We start from the raw sequence: 20,209 nt of genomic DNA on the forward strand, positions 1-20,209 counted from the left end.
ATGTAATGCGTTCATAACAGAGGAGACGAAGCTTGAATATATTACCTTATCAAATCAAATCTAGAGCCGACGAGTGACATGTGTACTTCCTCCAGGAACCATCCAGGATCTATTCTCTCCAGACCGGCGTGATCCAATCAATTTTCTCATTATAATCAGTCTCAAAATGTGATAATTTATTTAGTCATTGCCAATTTACGGTTTAAGTTAAATCATCAGAGAAATTATTTCTTGAATCCAAATTACAAATTTACTAATTCAAGTTGTGCACTTGTTTCTTTTTTTTAATTTAATTATTAATCTATTTATATTTGATTTATTTATAGAACGATTCCATTTAATTTTTATAGCGATTTGAGGGACAAATTCAATAAAAAAAATATTAAACAAAAGTCTAATGAATTTGGGGGAAAATAACAAAAATGAATGAACAGATGAATAAAAAAGGAAAAATAAATTTGAAAAATGATTAGTGAGATTAATTGGTAATTATATTTCCCATTTATTTTTCCATGCGTCTATTAAAGGTCTCTCGGTTTCAGTGATGATATTAAATTAAATACGTGTTAATAATTAGTTTAAAAAATGATATAATATTAGTATAGATACCGAGGACATCGGGTTTTCTCCAGAATATCGGATTCGTGGAGGCCTTGGATTCGTGGTGATTACACGTTTCCGAGGAAGATTGAATGATCGAATTACGCGTCTGGGAACGGTTGAATTATACACGAAGTGAGAAAGAGGTTGTAATGAGGGCATAAAGCCACAAGTGAGTCACAGACTTTGTTCCATGGAGCCTAGCTAATTTGTAATATTAGTTTTTTCCGCTTTCTCCCCCTCTTCAACTTCAAGGAAATCAAATTTGCTCTGACACTTCGGTTTATTTTCAGTTTTTATTTGTAATAAATTGTCTACAATTTTTCTAATGTGATTTTTCATTATTTTAGTCCGTCATGGATTTGATATCGGCAGAATTAAAGTGCAGGATTTGAAAATAGCCCTTGGAATTTTCCGGAGAACGATTTTTTTTTATTAAAAGACTGATGAACTGGTGGCAATTTCGGGAACTGAGGAATGATGAAGGGCGGGCGATCGGGGATTCCCCTGAATTTATTGTCATAAAAAAGGAATCCAGAAATGGAAAATGGAATCAGTAATTATTGTTAATTGGTAATTGTTTGGTTTCTATTTATTTTATAGTTTACTTCTTTCCATTTTCACATCATTTTCGTTCAATAGAAATTGGATAATGTATTACATCAGATAAAAATCTGGGAATCTTTGATAATTACGATAATGACGCGATTTTTCTCGTCGTATTATAGTTTCTCTGGAATTTCAACGAATTCTGCAATTTTAGTTTCAAGATTTTAGAAAAGCATTCGAATTTAAAGTAATTTCACTCTTGAAAATGCCTAGTCAATGAAATTTCAAGTCTTTTGATAAAGTGCGTGAGCTTGATGATTAATTTACTTCTCTCATTACACGGGAGAGACTCATCAGATTTTTCGAGAGAAAACATCAGTGCAAATTACCCCCCACATGATTTTTATGGGCAAATATAAATGTACAGTGAAAAATTGAGGATTTAAATTAGGAATTGAGGGTTTAAATTTGGAATGGAGGGGTCAAATAAAGACATTGGAAAAAATAATCGGTTTAAGACCGATGGTCCGAAGAGCATTGATGGAGATTCTCAAGGACGACACACCAAATGGCTTTCAGGTACGGAAGTAGGTGGGTTTTATTATATCAGAAGGATTAGTCAGCAATGATTGTGGCGTGATAAAATAATTCGAGTCGTTACCGAGAAATTTTGCGGGGAGATTTTTCTCAGAGCTTTATTATTGATTCAAGAATAAAATAGCGCATTAATTCTCATCGTTAGATATTCGAGAGATTGGAATTTAATTTAGCACTGGGCTGCAGCGTTCGAAAAATTCCCAACTGTCTACTCCGTACAAAAATAACATTCCCAGAAAGAACCGTGCTGCGAAGTGCAGTGAATTGTAATCCGATTATTCCGCAAACATTTCAGACAATCTATTCAAAATTTGACAGGTGTAATCTAAATGCAAATCAACTCAATCTATCATTTGAAGAATCTCAGAATTCTTCTGTATTTCCAATTTATGGAGCACTAAAAAGCGAATGAAATTTCAATACCTTAAAATTCTTGACATGGAAAATGAATATCATTTATGAAATAAACAATGTGCGTAATTTTATTATGATTCTCAAAAATCATCACGATTCATTATCACGAAAAGATTAAAAAAATCTATTTTACTCTAGACAGTTTCCTCTCCCTTTTATTGATTATTCACACGTTGAGGGACTGAATTAATCATTCTTGAATCAAAAATATTACCCATCCACGAGAGACTGGACAAACCCATTAAAATAAATCCACAAAGTATTCAATCAGAAGTAGAAAATTATATTTCACAATAAAGAAAGAAACCAATCATCAGCCAAAATAAAAAAGAACGTGAAGAACTGAAAATAATGGTACGGTAACCAGAAGATTTAGCGATTCACGTGTGTCCTCTTGAGATCCTTTTTGTTCCTTCTAACTATATGATATATCTACACTTGACTTATCAGACTACTTGTCTAAACAAATTGGAGACCAACGACGCAACCAAAAAAGGCTCACAGCCCTTTTCACAGTGCGACGTAATCCTTCGCTCTCCTCATTTTATATTTCTCATCGTCGTCCCGAGATTTTGCGTCAAGCTAAATACTTTTTCAACTCAACACATTAAATAACTAACAAATAAACGTAAACCGATGGATGAATCAGTCGAGCAGAATCGATATCAAATCGGCATGATTGACAATTTCCAACCAATAATACTATTCATAATAATATTAAATAATAAATCAAAAATCTAAAAAAATAAAATTGCACGCAAAGTATCGGGACCACGCTGGACCATCAATACGAATAATCAAATATATTATTATAGTTAACTATGTTTTAATAATAATAAGTATGATACAACGGCAATCGGCAATAAATCGACAATGAACAGTCGTTAATGCCATTTTTTTTCATATTAAAAACACATCATCATTATTTTTTCATCCCTGCTTCCGTCGTCTCGTTGATTAATACGCTACAGGCTATATCGTTACGATTTACAATATCAATTAATTATCAAATTATTAATTCAGTTATTAGAATTACTTTAGAATATTGGTACTCTTGTGTTTTTCCCTCTCTCTCTCTCTCTCTCACACACTCTCTCGATCTCTCTCACGTCTTCTCATCACTTGCCTCGTAATTTCGTTAACAGTTTTTGTTTAATCTCATTATTTAATTCATCACTCGGTAGTTTCATCCTCGCATTACCATTTTCACTGTGCTCTTACATTCTTTTCATATTTCTTTATTTCCTCCGCCGTTTTACAGTTAATAATACAGTATTTCATTGACTGCATCATTGTGCTTATCGCAGCATACAGTTTTTAATTGTGTAGAACCCTTACTAATCTTCCTTTATAATTATTTATTTTTCTGTTACGTATTTATATATATGTATAGTGTTTTTTTTTCATTTAATATAAATAAAATGTTTGTACTATATGAAAAGAAATTAAAATGCTTGGGAGTCGGTGGGGAAATGGCTATTTGTGATTATTCATTTACTCTGTGAACAGAAGAGTCAATTTACTGGGAACATTAACTGAAGATTCGGTTAGTGATTAATTAAATAACTTGTGATAATTTAATTCCGCCCTTTTTTAAATCATAGTAACAGCATTTATTTTCAAATAGCCATTCTCTCCATCGACTCGACGTTATGATTGTAATTACAATGCGTTTGGTGAGAGTTTAGGTGGGATATTTGAAGAATAATTAAGTTTCATTTATTTATGCGTGTCGAAGTGCGCATAGTTATCTTCATTTAATACACAGCATTCATTTCGCAGGTCAGCCTCTCAACGTTTAAAACAAAATCGTGTGAATTGTGATGAGAGCATTCCAAACAAGATAATCGATGCACCAGTGGACTAAAATTTGAATTCCCCCCATCAGCTCTGAATGAATATCAAGTGCTCTTCATCTCTCGATCACTGGGAGTGCGTAATTAGAATATTCACAACTTAAAAAAAAATAAATAAATAAAAAAACAATGATTTCTTATCTTTCGTCACAATTCACCCGAAACATCAAGTACACCTGGACGAATGTCATTGTCAAATACTGATTATCGGCCATGGAAGTTATAAATAAGTGGTAAGTACCTCAAATTTTCCCATTAACACAATCGAAAAACGATGAGCGGGAACAAGTGCTGATTGTGACAGCCGCATTTAAAATTGGCAGATCCTGCGAAATAAAACCTCAAGGGTGGTTTTAAAATCGCAAAATAAAAAATAAAAAATAACCGAGACCGACCATGCAATGACCCAAGTTTTTATTAATTTTCTCAATCATCTTTTCCTGTCTCCATTAAAACACATTATGTCATAATTTATTAATTATAATATTAATTTACGTTGCTTAAGAAAAATTATTGTGCCGATAATATGTTGGGTTACTAGCGAAACCCTAAATAGGCAGTGCAGTACGAGTGAGTCCTTAAGCAATCTCGAGGCAAGCTTCGGCCTAATATCACGTTTCGAGTCCATTGCTCATCGATTAATTAATTACCTTTAATTGTTTTCCTCAACTTGTGAGTAATGTAATCGTATGTTCCTCCGTTGATCGATGATTGATTAAATGATTAAATTTAACATTGCATCTCGATTAAATGTTGTTGTACATCATTGTGTCATTAATCTTTGCGCTTATTCTTTGGGGGCATTTTCAGCCTTCACGTTGTGTTATTGCATAATTCTTTATTGCCGCTGAAGTGTTAACGTTGAGCCACCGGAAACACTTCACACGCAATAATTATGAAGTAACATTAATAATTTCATTAATTGAGAGTAGCTTTGTCGTCTGTCATATGTATCCACAACTCCTTTCACTTCAAGAGTTTCTTTGAGCCAATTGTATAATCATGTGATAGCCGAGATTAATTACCAAATTCGATATGAGTTGTTGATGCCACCATTAAAAAAGTCTCATTTGGTTATTATAGAGCCAATGTGAACACCCGAGTACTCGACGTATCCATTATTCACTGTTAATTAATGTTCTGTTTAACTTTATTATTTAAAACTACTGAAATAACTGCTGTCCCGGTCTAGACGGAACATTTATTCTCATGATCATTAAATCCGAATTAACTCTGTCTAATCATTGCTTCACAGATGACTCGTGTAATGTATCTGCGTAGATCATACTGATGTATCATATTCATGATATTAATTTTCACCTTATATCTTGAGTTGTCAATACGTGTCAATTAGTGGTTGGGTATTTATTCAGTAGTTCAATCACACAGACAAAGTGGTGAGGCTAGATGACTCCACAATTCACATCACCCACTGTCAAACATGCCCATTCTCTCTTCCAATTCAACTACAAGTGATGTAGCTCTCGATGCCCAGTACCTATTAACCATAATTTAGTTCCTTCAATAGTTCAATGAGAGGTGCGTAAACCAAGTGGTGAAGATTGAAGAGTCTCTCTGATCGATCAGCTGTAGAATGAATCGATCGATTGACGTACAAAGCCAAAATCATTCTCAACTTTCGCGTGAGCAATCACTCTCCGAGTCATCGCACTCCTCCAACAATTCCAGTACCCTTCCTCTCCTCTCCCTCCACCTACCGGACCGCCCACCCAACTTCACCTACCGTCAGCAAGCGCTCTCCAGGTGTGCACTCTGTCGTCGACGTGCCTGTCTCTGTCTGAACTGATGGAACTCCGCCTTCATAGCCTGCACCCTAGCCTCGATATTGTCCCTCGAGTATCTCGAACTCTGAACAGTATTGGTGGTGTGCACCTGATGCATGTGGGGCAGATGAATCGTGTGAATCTGATGAACAGGCGGCCTCTCCTCACGAGTGGGTGTCGACGCAGAGGTCGGCGTCGGTGTACAGCTGACAGGATCGAATTCATAATGGCCATCAACACTGCCGACATCGACGGCAATGTGTGCATGATTGTGAGGTAACTTGACGGGTATCTGCTGGTGATCCTGAAGCTCCAGCCACCGTCCAAGAAGTGGTGGAGGTGGTGGTCTGTAAGGTGGAGGACGCCATTCAGCAACAGTACTGCCACTTCTCGAGCTCTGATTCTGCGTTTGACTGGTGTTCTTGCTGCCGAATCCTGAAGAACTCGATCTACTCTCTGGTGAGGTTTCCGTCATGTGAAGATCAGGGGATGCAGCTAGTTCTGGAGCTGAGCGGGCGTGTCTTGCGTGTCTCGGGGGCAATCTTGCTCGGGGCCGTATACCACCGGGTTGTGGTGGCGATGAAGTAGCGAGTGGCTGCACTGGGACAAATCGTCTTGACTCAGCGTGAATTGCTTTGAGCGAGGGGAGCTCCTGGCTGTAACGCTGGTGAACACTCTTCAGCTGGAGGTGATGATAGTCCGGCGTCAGCTCATTCGTTGGAAATGAACGCTCAACTGATGACGGCTGACGCACTGAGCTGAGATCCGTCAGGTAGAGGGAGGGATTTGTCGTCCAGATGATTTGACCGCTGTTCGGTGAACTCGCGAGAAAACCTGGTGATGCGATTGCGCAGATTTTCGACTGCTTTCCCAGGGGATTGATCAGGTTGCTGAGGTGATTGCTCAGGTATCCCATCGCTCGGTTTGGAATACCCAGGGAGACACCGCTGTTGTCTGAACGCAGGCTCAGCTGACTTGTGCCGACCAGGGGACGCCGCCACGAGGACTTGAGACGGCTTTTCTTGGGGAGAAAGCCACCGTCGTCCGAGCTGGAGGCGTCCATTATGCTGTTGTTGGCGGAACTCATTAGTGAATCGGCGATCACAAAACGACCGTCAGCTGCTCGGGATATTTTACCAAGTGGGCGACATCTGCAGGAGTCGGGGCTGTCTGGGTTCAGGATCTCTCGGAGAAGGGTTAAACCTGGTACTCGGCTTTTTCTAGATCTAGGGGAGAGAGAGAGATTAATTCAGGGACCTCGAGGGGGGAGTTACCGGGTAGCCAATGGCGGAGATGAAATCGTCGATTTTTTTGAGCCAAAAATGAAATTTGAGTTTACTATTCTATTGAATTTCTATTATGCCTTGCTGGTTATAGCAAAATGATTAATTTCAAATGTAATTCAAGTGGAAATGGACAATTAGTCTATTTTTTTTCACATTTGTTAAACAATTATAAAATAACAGTTACGAGTTAGTTCTTTGAGGAAGACAAATACATATTTATGGAAAATATTCAATAGAAATCCAATAGAATTATTTAATAACTTCTTACAAATAAAATCGAATAATTTCGCTGCCAATGACTCATCGATTTTCAATAACGATTTCATCTTCGATCCCTTGGTTACCCCGTAATAACAATGACGTGCAACAATCACAAGTAAATGACACTGAACATCAACATGAAGACAAAAATAATTGTAAAAACCCAGGGATTAATGACAACTTAAACACTAAACACTGATCAACTCGTGATAATGAATTAGAAGGATAATGAAAAAAAAAATGTCAGGCCTGAGGGATCATGCCCATGCGCATTCCTGTGCAATTGTAATTGGGTGTGAATATCCAGGAATTAGGTGACATCAGTTAGGTGAACAGTGGCTAACTGATAAGTGAATGGAATTTGAAATCTGCCAAATGATTAAGACTCTATCATCAAGATTGCTTTTCTTTTTTTGTTTATCTTTCAAACGAAATCCAATTAAAATGCTTGTTATATCGTTGATGATTGAACATAATGGAATAATTTAGTGGTTGCAATGGTGGAAATTTTTTTTGGTGCTCCTTGTCTCGTCACCTTTTTTCCTCCTTCGGGTCCGGCAGCAGGGAAAGAATCGGGGAGAGAGAAGTATGTAACACAACGATTACATTCACTGAGAAAATAACTGTGGTAATAATGATAATAAACACTAAAAATAACTCGAATGTTTTTTTTTTGTAATTTTTATTAACGTTAAGGCGGTGATTAGGGAGCAAATAGATAGCTTCAAAATTATTCAATAAAAAATTAAGAGAAATTTTCAGATGGTAGATAATTTTTAAAATATTGTGGAGCACGACAAAATATAATTATGCACACTGACCCGCTGGTAACATGCGCACATAGCGAATAATAAAACGATAACAAGGGGATGAGCGGTGGGAGGGGGGAGGGGATGGAAGGGGATGATTAACAATGAATATTTGGTTACCAGCTTGTGCAGGATAAAATAATTTACCTACTTGTTTGGTTGAAGGGGGTGTATTAGTGTATTTCGTATTTCATTATTAATTATTGATCGTCTAAAATTAATAAACTGAAATGAAGAAGAAAGAGTGATGAATGAATTTGAAGTTTTTATTGAATATATCAGATCAGGAAAAATTATCCACTCCGATTAAATCAGCGATAGAATTCTAATAAACTCTAATTTCACCAATCGATTACGAATTTTAATAGAAAAACACATGTATAATGAGACTGGATAATTCATCCGACATCACATCGGTCACATGCCATATTCTAATACAAAAGCTTGAACTTCAATTAAATATCATCATGAAAAAAATAAATCAATACAAACGAATATTTATTTGTCGTGCTCATTAATGTGAATGATTAAATAAATGAATTAATGGAGGAGATAAATAATTATTCGATGAATTGCTGATGACTGACAATGAGAGAAAATAATTCTCTCAACAATTCTAATTGTTATCTATGTACTCCCTAAAAGCCGCCGAGCCAAAGGTTAAGGGTACTGACTGGAAGAACTAGTGAGTCCTAGCTGTTTGCCTGTATTGCTCATCTCATCTACAGTCATGACAATCATCCTAAATAGTAGACAGTAGGTATAGTGGTTGGTGGATGTAGTTATAGGTCCTAGCAGGTTGTAACATTTGCAGAGCCATGTACGTTGTCTCTTAATTATGATTTTTGTTTCGTTTTTTTTTATCAGGTGAACTGTCGTCATAGCAACGGTGACGGTCAATTAGCGGTAATTAATGGTAACAACAGTAGCACTTTAGAGTGGATGATAATGACTTTTAAAAGTAATTTGGTAATGGTCGATTTAGAGTATTCCCACCGCTATTCGTTCGCTAGGTTTTTTTTTCGTTTTTTTTTTCGTCGTTTTATTTTTATTTATCTTTTTTTTGGCTATCGTTCATATCGATCGAACGGTCGTTGTCGATCTGGGACTTGTCTGGGTACGTAGTTGCTAGCGGATGTTAGGCTTACTGTTCCGCCTCTCTATGATAAAAACGCTCTCGTTATCTCGATTATCGAGATGGAGTGCATGATGGTCACGATCACGATTCAAGGGGGCCTCGTAGACCTGCTCCGAGGTGGCAGTGGCGGGGATAACTTGCGTAGGAAGTGGTTGATGAAGAGGTTGTGGTTGCGGATTCAACGGGCTGCAACGGGTCAGCGTCGACACTGACTCGCCGCACGCGTTTAAGTTTGTCGACCTACAGAACATACAGAGGACATGGAGACACCACGTGGTGTTTTCTTTTTTTGTTTTTTTTTTTACAGAGTCTCTTGCACATTAGGTGTCATTGAGGCCAGTGAGTCTTTTTTCACTCTGGGAGGAGAAAAGATTCACTGTCTCACCACAGCGATTACCCCAGTTACTCTCACTGTCAGTTACTTTTGAGGTGACGGCAGCGATTTATCGATTTTTAACAATAGCTTTTCAGGGGTCAATTATATCTGTTTGGGGGATGGGGAGGGGGATTGTTTTGGGGGATTTTTACGTGTGATGAGGCATTAGGTGGTGCTTTTAGGAGTCTTTTTTTATTTTGCTTCGATTTTTCATTCAGGAAAAAACTGTGAATCTTGACAATTTGGTGGACAAATTTTGTTGGAGAGTTTCTGAAGAAATTGAGAGGGATTCAGATCAGGCAATTGGAATTGATTGTTTATAAATGATTCATGAAATTGTGTAATTGGTAAAGGGATATTCCTTCAAGTCGTATTTTTTGTAATTGGATGATGAATTTATTGTTAAAAATCGTGAGTTCAAGAGAATTGTTATCACAACCGTCACCTCCAGATCTTAACGATTTTCAGAGACCGTCCAGCCCGTTCTGGATATTATGTAGGCACATCAGTATCTTAATTTACAATAACCAATTTACGAGATGAGAAATGAAAACGATATCTCATTTCCCTCGGATTCACCAGCGGATAATGAAATAATGTGAAAACATACTCAAGTAAATGAAAACAATGAACAACTGAAATAAGTGCTCCTCTTCATGATGATTATTCATAACGATCAATGTAAGTGATAACTGAATAAAACAAAAAAAGAAAAAGCAATGTGAAAGAACTGTTGATAAAATTACAATTGATAATAATCCAGAATAGGCATCACTGCAGTCGTATTGTGGACTTTTGGATGCCATTTTTCAAATAATAATTTGCATTTTATGTTCGCAGTGCCAAATTTATGTTAACCGTTAATTTTTATTAATTTATTTGAAAATAAAGAACCTCTAATTGCTGTGCTGTGGTGTATTAAAATAGTATTCAAACAATTCGAAGGATTCGTTCTGCGTGCAATCGAGGAACGTGAGAAAATAGAATCAGTGCATGTGATCGATTTCGTCCGCTTTCCATGAAATAAGTTGTTCAGTTAATCGGTGGTTTGTCTTGTTTTTTTAAAAAAATTGATTTTTTCAATAATGATTTTTTAAAATGCACTACATCGCACTCCAACCTCGTCCAAAATACCTCTGCTGCTTCGGTCAAACCTGTCAATCTCTAAGTATCTAAGGCTCACTGTTTTCCTCAGATGTGAAGATCAAAAAATCAACTGTCCATCATTTATCATTCAATCATCTACAAAACCATGGAATTATTAAATTTATAGGTCTTCAGTCTGCAGAATGAATTCTGCACTCAATATTCACAATAATTTGACAGTCAAAGGAGCTATGAGTAATTATTTTCTTCTAAAACAAATGAAGCATTTGAAATGAGATTGTAATGATTTTTTTATCTTCAACGTCTGACGTTCACGTGGATGCGCGTACATACTTGAATAAAGTAATCATACATCGCACATAATTGATTGAATTCTAGTTTGATCGTGAGAGGTTTCGTTATTACTGTGGTGCTTCGGTGGCCTATTGCTCGGGGGCTTAATTACTAAAATTCTGACTAAGCTCAGGTCATATGTATTATCAGAATTGCATCTGCAGTGCGGACATTTTTAATACTTCCATTTCTCTTTGGTTATATTTTTTTCTATTCACTTATTTCAATCTCACTCGCCGCAAATGCAATTCCCTTCGGTAAATGATTACGAGCCCAGACGGGGCTGCGCATTTCAATCTGTATTCTTCGTAATTTTTTTATTTATGATATTTTAATGGTTGATTAGAATTGTACTGGGGAGTAGTAAAAATGGAAACTTACTTTTTCAAAGGCACTGTTCCCTGCGGCCCCTGTCCAGCCCCGTTGCGGGCGTCAGTGACTCTGCAGGCTACCATGTTATACGCTGAAAGTAGTTCTATAATGTTAGGAGAAAAAAAATATTCGTTATAATCTCATTGTTGCAAGCACTGGTAATTATTTTTCACGATGAGTGATTTCACAGGAAAGGATAGGGAACTTCTGAAGCTCAGTCAAATACTCCGAGAACTGAATAAAACCAGTGAAATTCAAGTGAATACGTTCTTGCGCCGTTAATAACTTAAAAATCAAATAATTTCGAGGTGGAAATTAATGCTTGTATAGTCATTTGAAGGAAATTGATATTAATAAACTTGAATTTTTCGGTAAATTCGAGACTGGCTAGGAATTTCACCTCTACCCTTTAACCCATAAATCGTAATTGCTTTTACTCATCCATTCACTCATGCCCTACCTTTCTCTTGTTTTCGTCGCTTTCGTTTATTGCATATTTTCACTGCACATATGCTGAGGATAATAGCAACAATGAAGAACAATATTCCACCCACGACACCGGCAGTGATAGCTTTGTGTTTGACTCGTGCCGGCACTGGAAATCTCGTTACTTCGCCCTCAACAAAATTCGTTGCCGAGTGAGCGCGAACTTTGAAGTAATAGGTTCTTCCACCGACTAAATTTTTCACTGAAAAATTCGAGAAATCAATTAGTCACACATAAAAACATAAACCACATAACTCTACGATAATGCTTACCCAGATAACTAGACTCCTCGGAGCGAATTTGTCCCTTGTTAAGTGGTTTCCAAGGCCCATCAGTTTTGTAATAAATCTCGTAGTACTGAACAAGATGCACTCTCTCCAGTGGATGCTGCCAGGTGATCAAAAACCCATTACTGATCTCAGTGACGGTGAGATTCCTTGGGAATCCTGGCTTGGGGCCGGTATTCTCTGAAGCAACTCCCCCGGTAGCAGGTGTCGTGTTGGGGGGATTGACACCGGCCTCCAACGTTCTAATTGTCGTTACAGCACTCAGCATTCCACCACTAATCGCATTTTTTCCGACGACCTGAGTAACAATCAATCTCCTCATGAATGATGATTGATTGAAATAAAGCTCATCAAATCTACTTATAATCTAACTATCAAACGATTAAATCATTAAAGATTAAACAGAATTCGCCAACAATTGGCAATTGCATTGCCACATGAATTCAGTGATTTGATTAAAAGGTATTGTTTGAGGGGAAAAGATGGAAGAATTTAGTGAAATCGAGAGAAAGGGCTCACCTGAAATTCGTAGAGAGTACCAGGGGCTAGATTATTGATAGTAACCGATGTCCTGCCGGAGGGTGTAACCGGTATTGTTGTCCACTCAGTAACACCAGCCCTCCTGTACCAAATAGTATAATCTTGTTTGTAATCTGGACCACCAGAATAGCCCGGAAACCAATGTAGGGTAACGGTGAATTGTGTTGCTGAACCAGTAACATTGTAAGGCGCATGCGGTTGTGAGCCTTCAACAATCAATTGAGTTGCTGATACAATAGTTGCTACCTCATTTGAGGCAACACACTGATAATAACCAAAGTCTGTTCGTTTAAGGCTATCAATGGTTAGATTTCCACCGATAATTTTTCCCCGATTGCGCTCGAGGGGTGCACCATTTCTCCTTTGCCACTGAATTGCCGGTTTCTGGGTGCCCTCAGCTTCCTGTGCATCACAAGCCATTTCCACTGTTTCACCGATTTTACGTTGGTACATTGGCTCGGGCTCAATAGTAAATATCGGTGGATTTCTAACAAGTACGTCCATTGGTCCTGAACCACCCTGAGTACCGTGGGCATTGTACGGTGTACATGTGTATTTTCCCTGGTGATTCTCGTTTACACGGGTAAACAGAAGGGAGCCATTGTTCATTATCACGATGTCCTTGGTCTGATAAGGCTCCAGGAGACGCTTGTCCTTGGTCCAGGTTACGTATTGGAGGGGAGGATTGGCTTTTATGTAGCACTGAACTACACCCGCCAATCGAAATGGCAGGTACTGGACTGTCGGTGTGAATGTCACTTTTGCTGGGTCTGATAACGAGAATAAATCCTATTAATTCAATCATTACTCATCGATAAACCAATTTCATTCTCTGAATTTCATTTTTTTTTGTATCAAATAACCCGGACCGCTCTGGGTAGGAGAGAAATATATTCAAATATTATGAATTTGATATTGAAATCAATTCTAATGTTGGTGCAGTCGTGTGCATGGGACTATAGGGGAGGCAATTCGAAAAATTCGACTGTGCAACTGAATCGAAATGCAACTGCCCCCACCACGCTCGCTGAGATCGAAAAATTATTTTTTTTCATAGCAATCTCTCGAATACGAGAGAAATTTATTTTTTCGTTGGATTTTGGAATTAAATTCTTCACCTTGAGTCTGGAGGCTGTACAATGGAGGAACCGCGAGACACCCAAAAATATAAATTGATAAAAGATGCGAGTATAACGGGATTATACTGGAATTGATAAGTTGTGGTGTTATCCATGCAAATTGTGATATGGAATAGGGAGGAAAAAAATGCAATTCAGCGGGTTAAAGGCTAAATGGAGTAAAAAATGAATGGAAATATTTACACTCGACGTTGAGATAGGCGCTTGCACTCTGGGGCTCGCCAATACCATTAGTGACCTCGCACAGGTATTGACCAGTGTCGTCTGCACTCACTGGATTAATTACGAGGCTACCATCTTTCCGGATGGACACTCTTGTGTCGAGTTCAGAGACCTCGGTCACTGGCGCACCCTCGCGAAACCACCGTACCGTCACATTACCAGGTAATGCTTTAGCTTCGCAGGGAAATTGCGCCTTTTCACCCTCGAGTTTAGTCTGATTGGTCGGCGCAACCATGATGACTGCTCCACCTTTTTAAAACAGAACACAAAACATTAGAGGATGGGAACGCTTCATTGAGCAATCAGTGGTGGTAGAGGAAAAATTGTAATTTTTATTTTTCCGTTCGAGATGACCAATGAGGAATTTATCCCACGCGTTTCGAGATACTTCAACTCGGGCGAACTCCATTTTTGTGTTCCTACTTTTATCATAAAGACATAAAAAATTGACAGGATAACAGGGGAATTGAAGGGGTATCTTATTCCAATATTCTAATACAAAAAGAAGAAAGGAAATTGATCTTGAAATATCTCGAATTGGCGTAAATGTAAAACCGGAAGACGAAACCGAATGGCCGCTCTTCCGTTAATAATCATCCCATTCTGTCCCTTTCAATTATTTATTAAGAAAAAAATACAATTACCATTATAAAGTAAGATATTCGCATAATAATAGTTGAAATAAAAAAAAAAACTAGGTAGGGGGGTAAAACTGATTGCACTTCTGAAAGAGGAACGGGCCATTTTGAGTCTTAGAAGGGCGGTCGACAAAATGGCGGAAAAGACTTTATTGGAAAGATGGTTAAACGACGGGATCAAATTGAAATTTGAAATTGATAATTCTATTTGTCGAGTGCAGCTTGGTGAAAATACACCACCTGGCTGTCGAAATGTGTAGGATCTCACGGCTGCACTTAAGGTAGAAAATTCAAATAGGAATGCATCTCACCGGCAATGACAACTCTGGTGGTGTGGCTGATCTGGCCCTCTCCATTTCTTGCAATGCATGTGTAGTCACCAATGTCCTCGGTCTTGATTGACGAGATCCTGAGTTCAGTACCCTCGTTGAATATACCGATGGTATTGGATGTTGCTACAGGATTGGCATCTTTGTACCATACTATTTCAGGTGTGGGTGTACCCTCAGCCTGACAATTGAGAATGATAGCATCACCCAGATTCACGTAGATCATCTCCTCCGGGGTCATGGTGAATCTCGGTGGAGCTGAAATAGCCAATTCGCACGTTGAAATTTCCGCATTGAAATCTACATTTCGCTGGCCCATTCAAATTCAACGACAACTCCACCTCAATATTGCATTCAACTTTCTAATGTTATTAAATTTTCATTTCAAATTTCATTTCAGTCGACAGTTGTGGGTCGATTATGTCGGGCAGTTTTCCAACTTTTAATGGCTTGACTCCGAGTTTTAGAGACAGTTGGAGATTAATCAGTGTGAAATTTTTCAATTTAGAGATTTGTGGGAAAAATTGATATGAAATTAAATCGCAAAGTTCGAAAATATAAAGTAAGACGTTGAGATTGCTCCGAGAATTCTGAGCAAAATAAAGATCAAAACTTTAATTTGTTTCCACTGCAGCTTAAGAATCCGGAGAGGCTTCCAAAGAACAAAGAGCAACATAATTGAATTTAAAAAATTGCTCTGACAAAAACCTCCAGAATTTCAATTTATGTCTCTCCACTAATTTTTGAATCAATCTCGTAATAAGCAGATGAGAACTTTCCAAAGTCCCGTAAATTCCTTCCTTTATTCGTCTTTCGCCGGAGAATTAATCATTAAAGTTTGTGAATACAAAATGCCTCTTTGTATCCCATCTCATCTAACTAAAACTAAAAATTCAATTCTTGCCATGAAAATTTAACAACCAAGAGAGTACAAAACATCCTGTTCCGCCAGAATTGAATTATATCTGGAGTCTGTAAACTCATCATCACTTTCAATTATTTTTCAACAATGCAGTGTTAAAACGCTGTTTAATTACCAATTATCTTCAATTCAATTCCATCGACTGAACTCAAAATATAATAATATATCAGTTATGTACTCTCATTTATAATAATAAATAAAATGTATCGAATACATTTTTTCAAGATATAATACGTAGATAAATGAATAAATGAATAAATGAATAAATGAATGAATAAATAAATAAATAAATAAACAAATAAATACGAACCATGAACATCCAGATGAAACCACGTGCCATTTTTTGGGCTGTTGGGTGATCGATTTAGAAATACGACTTTGCACTCGTACCATCCTTGATCACTCTCTCGTATATTCGTTAGATTGAGACTTGCCGATCCATAAGGTGAATTAGGGCTCACCCTGGACACACGCCCTTCATATCCTTCTCCACTATGTGTTGGATACGACTCGTACCATATGTATATAGGTATCTCCTGCCCCTTGCACACCAACACGCATCATAAACGAGGGATCACACGTGATAATAAACACCACTATAAAACTACGTGCAAGTGGTACTCATAATAAATCATCATTCTTGCACCAGTTTAAGTGGCAACGAATTATCCTACTCATATTCATTACGATATTCTACATGCGAGGCAACTCAAAATGACGAATCAAATGTAACAGCGATGGTATACCATGAGCGATTAAATTTTTAAGAATAATTGGGAACAGGAGAATGGGATAAGATTGCTATAAAGGAACTACTTCAGTATCAAAGATGTTTATTGTTGAAGGATATTATTTTAATTGATTAATAGTCAGCTGTTCAGTAGTGCGTGGAATTTTTTTTTAATTAGGAATCAATTCTGGTAAATGTGGGATAAATCCCTGAAAAGGAAAACTGTTTTTTCTCTGGGCTGATAAAGATCTTTGACTCTAGTGTAGGGTTCAACGTCAACTTTTTCTCGTTTCAACAAGTCTACACAACCTTCTTCCCCATTGGGGTTCATTAAAACAGAAACCACTAAAGTATTTTTGGTTTCAACAATTCATTCAGGAGATTATCTCATTAGAACCTTGACACATTCACCGGAAATAGCTCCGAGATAATCCACAAATGAAAAAAGTTAACTTCAAGTTTTCCATCCTTAATTCCTGCATCAACAACTTCTTTGATACGAATCACACGATTCGAGTTCACATCCACAATTGTCATGAGGGAATACACCATGCGCCAGTGAACCACATCCCCCGATTTCCCACGCATAACTGCCCCTTGATAAAAGACTCCCTCTCTCGAAACAAACCTCAACACCGACGAGTGTTAAATCTCTCCTTTCCCTTCAAACAGGGTCGAGTGATTCTATTCTTCTCATTGTAACCCCGGATCGATCTACACTAAGAGAAAAAAAAATCATCGCGTCTTTCAATTGTAACCGGAAAACCAAATTAACAATCAACGTAATTCACAATCGTTTCAAAAATTTATGAACACCAACACAATTGATATTCCTTGACTGTTTCGTTTTTTTCAATACAAAGAAGATAACCCTCCAATAAGATAACTCTAAACATCCAATCCCTAAAGAAAACTGAGTGCCGCCATGTCGTGTGCAGGGGTCTCTCAAGATGGCGGCGCTGCCACCTCGCGTTTTCGAATAATTATAAAAATTATTTATCTCATTCAAATGACATTCATTTTGCTGGATGGTATTGGCGTAGAGTGAACAAATTTTTGAAGCCATCTTGAAGCCATTTTCATACATTTTTGGTTGAGAAATGGCGGAGTAAAGAATGTGGTAGTTTTTATAGACCGTGAAATATGCTAGAGTTTTAACTCTCTGAGGGTATCCAGCATCGAAATCCATCCCCCGATAGAGACTAACGTAAGGTTGGTAACCCTGACACAGTCAAGTGGTTTTTTTATCATCCATACAGCGTTAGTGCATTATGTACATGCGACCTCTCGGCAAACCACCAGCTATTTTCCCTCTTTCAGGTTTTACCCATTTAAACCCACCCCAATGTGCACTTAATATATCTGTATATGAGTTCTCGTGTGAGCCATGAGCTTATACACAAGGCCGCGAGAGGTGCTCTTTGGCCTATTTTTAAGCCAACTAACAGTTAACCGAGTACCAATCGATATGTCCGTAGCACACGGCGTATTCTCTCAAAACAATTCTCATTTTTTTTTATGTCTCGTCGGTGTTATTTCTACGAACACTGGCAGTGGAAAAATAACAGAACAACGTAAACAGGGAGTTTAGTCGGGAGATAGTTATTGGGAAATGAGTCGTGCTGGCATTTTCAGTTTCTCGAGTCCTAGGGCGATAACTAGCATGCACCTAATTACGTGGCACTGGATGCGAGATGATTAGGGGAGAGTATTCTGTTTAAATTTTAGCAAATGGAGTTTCAGTTTGATTGCTTGGCCGTTTTGTGTTGGAGATATTCTCTCCGCATTCAGTAGCGATGAGGGAAAACGGATTTACGTCAATGGATTTTTCGTTGGAAATATCTAAAAATCATTAACAAATAGAATAAAATAAATAAATCATTTTTTAATTTATTATGATTTTGAAAGAGGGAGTTACAGAGATGAAAAAATGTTCATCAATTATTCGCTGGGAATAATTAATGAACAATTATATTTTCGCGAAATTCTAAAAATCATTCATAAATAAAATAAAATAAGTAAATCATTTTAAAATTTATTATGATTTTGAAAGAGGGAGTTACAGAGATGAAAAAATGTTCATCAATTATTCGTTGGAAATAATTAATGAATAATGATATCTTTACAAAATTTCGTTAAAAATCTGGGATAAACTGGGACATAAAAGAGAGGTATGATGTCCGGTTATGAAAATGGAAACGGGTTTCAACAAAAAAAAATCCAAAGTCCCTGTATATCCGCAAACCGTTTCCCCTCATTAGTCTTCATTAAAAAACGAAATAAATAATAATTCCTATTGTCATTTCAAATTTTTCGTTGGAGAAAGACAATAAAATGAACGATCCCACAGTCAAACAGCATTCACTCAATTTAAACAGAAGATTCTTCTAGATAATCCAGAATATGACCCATGAAATATTGAAATCATGCGAGGCGTACCAGAGATTAGAGAGACAGAGGCATGATGTTGGTTTTTTTATCGACATAATCACACGAAAAATGATAAATAAATAATAAATGTCTGATGATTTGTCAGATGGCGCGAATGATTAATGAATTGCCGCACTCATGATTGATCGAATGAAAAAACATTAGAATTACCCAACGAGAACTTAAATTAAATTATCAATAATCAAACAAATAAATAAATAAAATATGCCGAAAGGAGCGCCGGGTATTGGTTATCCAGGCCAACGACCTCTCATCGAATACCCAACGCTCGTATGACATCCCCACGGTGTAATTATTCCTCCACTCATTAATTTAACCATCAACTCAGCAGCGACTGTCAATTTATAATAAATGCGTAAATATATCGCCGAGTTAATTTTACAGAAATCCAATAATTTATGGATAATTTTGAAATAAAAAAACTTTGACAATCTATTGATTAATAAATATCGAGGATTTAATTATTTATTTATTTGTTAGTGAACGCGCTCTGCCCTCTTCATTCCGGATTCCATAACAGATAACAGACACTGTCTCTCATATTAAACGATAATCACTAATAACTGCTACTTTTCGAGTTATTATGAACGGCGTGTCTTGTTCGCCGGTTAATCTCTCATAATTCATCAAATTATTGATACTCCATAATCTTCAATGACGTTCATTCATTTATAGGCAGTTAAGCTCATCAATTTACGTAGAAACGACGAAGCATAAATAATAATCGAGCTTATCACGACAGTAATCCATAAACGTTCAATAAAAACAGTTTTCCCAGTAGCGTTACACGTGTCTCATTGAGGGGCTGCGCACCGAGGGCTTTTCCTGGCACCAATTGCATTTATATCATTTTTTTAATCACAAGAGGTCACACTAAGAGAAATTGAATAAATTCTCAAATAAATTCTGCTGCTCCTAAAAAAACAATCAAATTTTCGATTTGATGGTTTTTTTTTTCATTCGATTCCCAGATTTTTTGGGAA

The 20,209-nt window shown here is 37.3% G+C and overlaps 1 protein-coding gene across 10 annotated transcripts in view; it reads right to left on the minus strand.

Annotated features, from left to right (window-relative positions):
* Positions 1–2,422: 2,422 nt before the first annotated feature.
* The window catches only part of tutl (turtle), a 30,609-nt gene continuing 12,822 nt past the window's right edge, over positions 2,423–20,209 (minus strand). For 6 of the 10 annotated variants that reach the window (XM_011316454.1, XM_011316455.1, XM_011316456.1 and 3 more), the window contains 8 exons: positions 16,356–16,581; positions 15,106–15,381; positions 14,118–14,405; positions 12,775–13,565; positions 12,241–12,553; positions 11,943–12,170; positions 11,492–11,585; positions 2,423–7,026 (listed from right to left, as the gene is read on the minus strand). In XM_011316454.1, coding sequence (XP_011314756.1) covers positions 5,763–7,026; positions 11,492–11,585; positions 11,943–12,170; positions 12,241–12,553; positions 12,775–13,565; positions 14,118–14,405; positions 15,106–15,381; positions 16,356–16,581 — 3,480 coding nt within the window. In that variant the 3' untranslated portion in view covers positions 2,423–5,762. Of the gene's footprint in view, positions 7,027–7,882; positions 7,894–7,976; positions 8,382–8,846; positions 9,535–11,491; positions 11,586–11,942; positions 12,171–12,240; positions 12,554–12,774; positions 13,566–14,117; positions 14,406–15,105; positions 15,382–16,355; positions 16,588–20,209 lie in introns of those variants that run through there. The other 4 variants (XM_011316458.1, XM_011316452.1, XM_011316459.1 and 1 more) reach the window with 4 other exon arrangements.

Source organism: Fopius arisanus, unplaced genomic scaffold, assembly GCF_000806365.1.
Source record: "Fopius arisanus strain USDA-PBARC FA_bdor unplaced genomic scaffold, ASM80636v1 scaffold00007, whole genome shotgun sequence".
NCBI lineage: Eukaryota > Metazoa > Arthropoda > Insecta > Hymenoptera > Braconidae > Fopius > Fopius arisanus.